The 6,000-nt window shown below is 42.4% G+C and overlaps 1 protein-coding gene across 4 annotated transcripts in view; it reads right to left on the bottom strand.

The window, feature by feature from the left end:
- Positions 1-394: 394 nt before the first annotated feature.
- The window catches only part of KDM1A (lysine demethylase 1A), a 37,459-nt gene continuing 31,853 nt past the window's right edge, over positions 395-6,000 (bottom strand). For 2 of the 4 annotated variants that reach the window (XM_040424511.1, XM_040424510.1), the window contains exons 15-19: positions 5,103-5,290; positions 4,068-4,182; positions 3,654-3,781; positions 3,302-3,448; positions 396-1,812 (exon numbers count right to left, since the gene is read on the bottom strand). In XM_040424511.1, the coding sequence (XP_040280445.1) occupies positions 1,633-1,812; positions 3,302-3,448; positions 3,654-3,781; positions 4,068-4,182; positions 5,103-5,290 (758 nt within the window). In that variant the 3' untranslated portion in view covers positions 396-1,632. Of the gene's footprint in view, positions 1,813-3,301; positions 3,449-3,653; positions 3,782-4,067; positions 4,183-5,102; positions 5,291-6,000 lie in introns of all 4 variants that reach the window. The other 2 variants (XM_040424509.1, XM_040424513.1) reach the window with 2 other exon arrangements.

Raw genomic sequence — 6,000 nt, 5'->3', positions numbered from 1 at the left:
CTTCTGGACAGACAGCAGTCAGGTCGGCAGTCTTACCCATGATTGCGGTTTTGAGTAATGAACCAGGCTGGGAGTTTTTAAAAGCCTCAGGAATCTTTTGCAGGTGTTTAGAGTTAATTAGTTGATTCAGATGATTAGGTTAATAGCTCGTTTAGAGAACCTTTTCATGATATGCTAATTTTTTGAGATAGGAATTTTGGGTTTTCATGAGCTGTATGCCAAAATCATCAATATTAAAAGAAAAGGCTTGAACTACTTCAGTTGTGTGTAATGAATGTAAAATATATGAAAGTCTAATGTTTATCAGTACATTACAGAAAATAATGAACTTTATCACAATATGCTAATTTTTTTAGAAGAACCTGTATATCACGAAAAAACAATCTCAGAATTGCTCGGATAAGTAAAAAAGTGTTCCATAGTTTCTACATAAACACGTCAGATTTGCAAAATTAGGCTTGGACACGATGGTGAAAAATGGATTGGTCATGAAGGGGTTAAAAACCTATTACTATCTTGTATAATGCTATAGTGGAGTGTTTTCTGGCTAAAGATATGATGACAGGTTCTTTTAATAGTTAAGAGAAAGTTCACCTGGCTTATAGTAGGTTCACATATGGTTTTGGAATCTGGTAGCCTGATCCAGCAGAAGAACAGGCTACCGGATTGCACCGTACACGGCACATCCAAATAATGATGTTCACCACTGGACCCCATTGACTATTAATGGCATCCAGCCTCCTTCCAACCAAACAAAAAACGTTGAATGAAATGGTTTGTGTACAGGTGAAAGCTGACTGGAAAATGGCTGGATCCCATTACAGTCAATGGGGATCCGGCTGTGCACGGCATTATCTAGTAATGCCGAAACTGGTCAACTCAGACAAGCTATACCTCTGCTGGATTTCTGACCGGAGATGTACGTACGATGAATGTAGCATTACACCACAATTCCCAAGCCTCCTTTGATAAAGTTTGAGGTTCCTGAATATCATAGTTGGTTGGTTTAGCAAGGAGATTAGGTTTAATGTCTTTTAATCCCTCTCTATTTGCCTGGAGAGGCAAGCACAGTGAGTGGAGAGAGCTGCAGGTAGGTGTAGCCCCCTCGCCAATCTCTGCCTGGATGCAGCAGGCACCTGCCCAGGTGGTTCACCATTCTCCACATAGGTGCGGGTTGAACTTTGCATAGACAGGGCAGTTTATTCCGGCATCTTAACAATTCATGCTTACAAAATAAATATCTGCACTGATTTTCCCAAAATTGTTTAATATAAAAATACTTAATGAAACATAAATTTAATTGCAGATAAAAAAAAAAAAAAAAAATGGGCCACAAAAAAAAAAAAAAAAAAAAAAAATGTATGAATGCCAATATAATGTTTATTTAAACATTAGGAGGCAAACTTCACGACGCAAAAATGTAGCTAGTAGTGCTAGAGAATAGCAATTACGATCTACCCAACATCGGCTTAACACCGGGAATCAATGTCTTGCTAGAAAATAAGTGGAAGAAACAAATCCATGGAATACTAAGAGTCAGTCTGGTGGGTGAATGCTCAGCAGCCAGAAATACAAAGTTCAGTACTGTAAAACGGTATCTCCATTTCAAAGTTTATCCATCCAATGTGCTTTCTATGGCATCGGAGGTGCAGGAACTCCAGGGGTGGCCTGACGTGGTATATTATACATGACACCAAGGAACTGGTCAGCAATACGTCCAGCTTCTCTCAAACCGCTCAGCAGAGCTCCGTGAACAGTCGCAGGGTAGTTCCGAATAGTGTGCTCCCCAGCAAAGAACAAGCGTGGAATGGGCTGCAAGGAAGAGGGAAGAGAAGGAAATATTAGTAGATACGTGTAAAGTAACAAGCGTACTAGACCCCCCCGCAAGCCAGAACACTACACCGCTAAACTATATGACGTATTCATTGGCAGCAGAACACAGTAAAATTCCAGCCATTCAGGACCCGTTCTGACCTAATCTGTACATTGTGGAAGTCCCACAACAAAAGAAATGCAGCAAAGTTACCTAGCCTTTTGATACACTTTTGCATTGTGGGGAGGTAGCACCAATATGGAAAAGGAGAAGAAAGTGGGAAAAAAAAGAAAGCGAAATGTTGTGCATTATAAAACAAAAATGTGGCAACTAGAATGTGAAAGACCTACAATAATGTGAAGACTGCCTCTTCCTGTTCAGCAAACTTGAAATGCTAGTGTCACATTTTGCACTTGAGTATATTTATAGGGATTTTACGGCAGTTCAACTGATCCTTAGGATAGGTCATTAGTATCCGATTGGTGGGGGTGCGACTCCTGGTATTCCATGACGATCAGATGTTTGAAGAGGGGAGTGCACAGGCGAGTGAAGGCACATAGCCTATGTGTAGCTCATTCCTATTCAAGTGAATGGGCCTGGACTGCAATACCAAGCACAGCCACTATACAATGTAAGGCGCTGTGCTTGGTATGCTGCAGTGCTCACTGGAGGTACAGTGACCACATGTAACAGCTCACTGGCAGGAATGCTGAGTGACAGACCCCCACTAGTCCGATCCTGAGGATAGGCCATCAATATCAAGCTCCAGAAAACCCCTTTTATGAGCCACAGCAAAAGATCTCACAGTGATGCAGTGCCAACAAATCTATAAGAAATGCCAACATTTTTAGGGACCAAGAGCCCAACAGAGGCCTTTCATTCTACATATCATTAGTGGGTTCAAATCAGACTTCACATATCACAAGATCTTTTAGATTGGATTTCACCCCTTTAGGGTAACTGCGATTCATCTGTTCAACTCAACAGAAAGAAAGGCAGCTTGGTGGCAGTCAAGCGATGGTACTCCACATGTGAAACTGCATTAGTAAAGAGTATTTTAAAAGGGGTTGGGATATCCCAGACTTGGATGGCATATCACTAGGTTATGCCATCAAACTCAGATCGGTGCAGGTCCCACATAAATCTCCAGAAAGGGTTCCTGAAAGCAAAGGAGAGCACACTGTGCATGTGTGGCATGCTCTCCATTCAGTTCTATAGGAGTTTCGAAAATAGCCGAGCGAAAGCGCAAGCGCCCAGCGCTCTACTGACTTCCATGGGGCTCCTAGAGATAGCCAAGGCTATTTTTTGCCAATCCAATAGAAATGGAGTGTGGACGTCCAGACTCTCCACTCACTTTGGGGTCCCGTTCTGGAGACAGGTGCAGGTCCCTGACGTGAGACCAGCACCTATCTGACAGGGATCGCATATGCTAGAGTTATGCCGCCAATGTCTAAGAGGAGACAACCCCTTTAAATAGTGAAAACGTACTTGTGGTGCTCCTGGAATGGCAGGGCCTGGAGTAATTGGTTGAGCCATCAAATCGTAGTCATTGCCAGAGGAGCCAGCTGCTACATAAGAGTAGGATCCCCGAGCCCATGGGTCAGCACGCCACCGGCTTACAACGGTCTCTTTGGGCTGAAAATATAAAGAAAAGTAAATTATTAATCTTGTACTGAATATGGCATTGTATCACAATGTAGGTCAAAACCCAATGAGGCGGTCTGTGCAGCAGGTCTCAAAAGTAGCCACACACTATTCCATATCTAAAGGGTGAAGGATGATGGCGCTCAAATACCTACCTGGAACTGCAACAGTCAGGTGGGGGAGATTGAACACTTACCTGTGGTACTGCACTGCTTCCAAATATTCCCTTCAGAATGGCCAAGCAACGTCCGACTATAACGTCGTCACTGATGTTCTCCATTATTCCCGCGGCTTCTCCAGCCACTAAGGCCAGCAGTATGGGTGCTGTTATACAACATGTAAAAAAACAGATGTACCTTTTACTTTAAGCATCTATTATGACACGTTAAGAAAAGGGGCCGTGACCAGCAAGCCCACCGCATTTATCTTCATTTATGCGGGTTTTCTGGCATACATGAAGACAGAAATCTATGCTGTAGATTTCAGATGAGGAACTGCTAGAGGATGCGCCCAATTTATGATGTGGCCTGCGCCTCCCCATCCTCCGGCAGCACAGAAAACACAGGTCATGTTATAAAGGAATGTTCACAGGGAAGAGAACAGAAATTACCTTTATAAAGATTCCAGAAAAGAAACAGCTCCCCTCTGCTGGCAGTGGTGCTGCCGACGTGACCAAATAAATTAACCGTTTGGTCCCAAAATACTCTGTCAAAACATAGCACCACCTGAAAGGACAAATTCCAAACATGAGTTCAATGGTGAAATTTGCTGCTTTTAGTACCCCGAGCAAGTCTGCCAACACTAGCTTAAAGAGGACCCGCCACCTCTGCTGACATGTAAGTTTCATTATAATGTTGTCCCATCCCTCCATTATTCCTGCTAGAAGTTTATGAATAAAGGTCCAACTGAAGGTTACCAGTGTGTTCTTGCAATGATGGGACAGTGTCAGTCTTCATGGGGCGAGAGTGGAGTAAAGTCATAGATTTTGTCGCAAAACACCTTTGTGACAAAATACACAACCTAAATCTGCCAAAAAGTGGTGTGTAAACTATAATAAATGGCTACCCAAAGTGCCTAAACTAAACTAACAGGCAATGCTGCTGTAATGACATGATCACTGCAGCCAATCACTGGCCTCAGCAGTAATGCTTGCGTGTGTGGCAAGGGACCACTGAGGGTGCCGACTGGCTGCAGAGATCATGCAGATGAATATAAAATCATTGCTGAGGGACAAGTAAAATTGACAGACCTGGAACCACCAGGGGTGGACAGGGATTTAAATTGTAATGGGATAATATTTTATTACATTGCCTGCTGTTAAGGCCTGACTCAGCAGGCAGTTAGCGGGAGTGAATCATTTGCTCCCATTACATATGTCTGTATAGGCAGACATTGCTTATCCCCATAGAGAATCATTCTTTCCGGGCAGCAGATTCCTGTTTATCAGCAAAATCTGCTGCCCAGAACAATGATTTTGGTGTCTGCACCAGCGAGGCTTTCTCCTGATGATAGGGGCTCCTTTACACAGGGCAATTATGGGAACACCTTCCTGTTAAAAGTCCCAATTGTTGGGTCCTGTAAAGGGTCTTTATACTAGTTTTTGTAAACCCTGGACAACTCCCTTTAACATACATATGAATATCACCTTATTTAGATTTCCAAAACCCATTCTTTGCACAGCGGAGGTTTTCCATTCTGGAAGTGGAGGGACAAACTGTACAGCTGGTGGCTGTTGTTTCAATACACCCAGTGGCAAAGTACAAAGCACAGCATCACACTTGTAAATGAACGTCTGACTGGTGGAGCGCGTGTTCACCGCTATGACTTCACATCCTATTTAAAAAAAAAATATATATAAAAATCATTAAATGGAAGGGACTAGGCTAAAAACAAAAATCATATGGTATTTTTCAAACTATTAAGATGCACTTTTCTCCTCAATCTTATGCTGCCATCTTCTGGTGCGTCTAATAGTCCAAACAGCGGCATTAGAAGCAGGAGACTGAGTTCCGTTACTAGCTGACAGTTCCTGGTTGTCAGGACACAGCATGTACTGTGCTCTCTGTATATAATTTGAGAGTTGTCGGTCACATCTTACACACATAGTTCTGTAAAAGTATGACAGTTCAGTGTGCAAATAACACACAGCAGAGTAAATGTGTGCAGGGAGAATGGCACAGCCATGGGGCACTGTGGCTGGCAATGTGATGGGGCACTGGCTTTTGTACTGTGTACCATATCAACTGTGTATCACCCATAGGATAATATTATAATTTTCTATTTTTACGTTTCTAAATGTGGGTGCGTCCTATGGTCCAGTGTGGTCTATAGTAAAATAAACACGTATGTTTGTAAATTGAAATGTTTGTATGTTTGTATTGTTCTTAATTTTCTTTTTCCTAAAATTAGGAATAAAAATATCTTTACCAATCCATATACTGTTAGCACCCATGAAGAGACTGAAAGAATTTTTATATATTTTTTTTTCAAAAAGCCTCCTTTCAATTGACAGGCCGGACCACAAGGGAAGGCAGATCTTTACC

Source organism: Bufo bufo, chromosome 3 (genome assembly GCF_905171765.1).
Source record: "Bufo bufo chromosome 3, aBufBuf1.1, whole genome shotgun sequence".
NCBI classification, from domain to species: Eukaryota; Metazoa; Chordata; class Amphibia; order Anura; family Bufonidae; genus Bufo; species Bufo bufo.
Note: the sequence above shows the minus strand (reverse complement) of the source record. Positions and strands in the feature narration are given on the sequence as shown.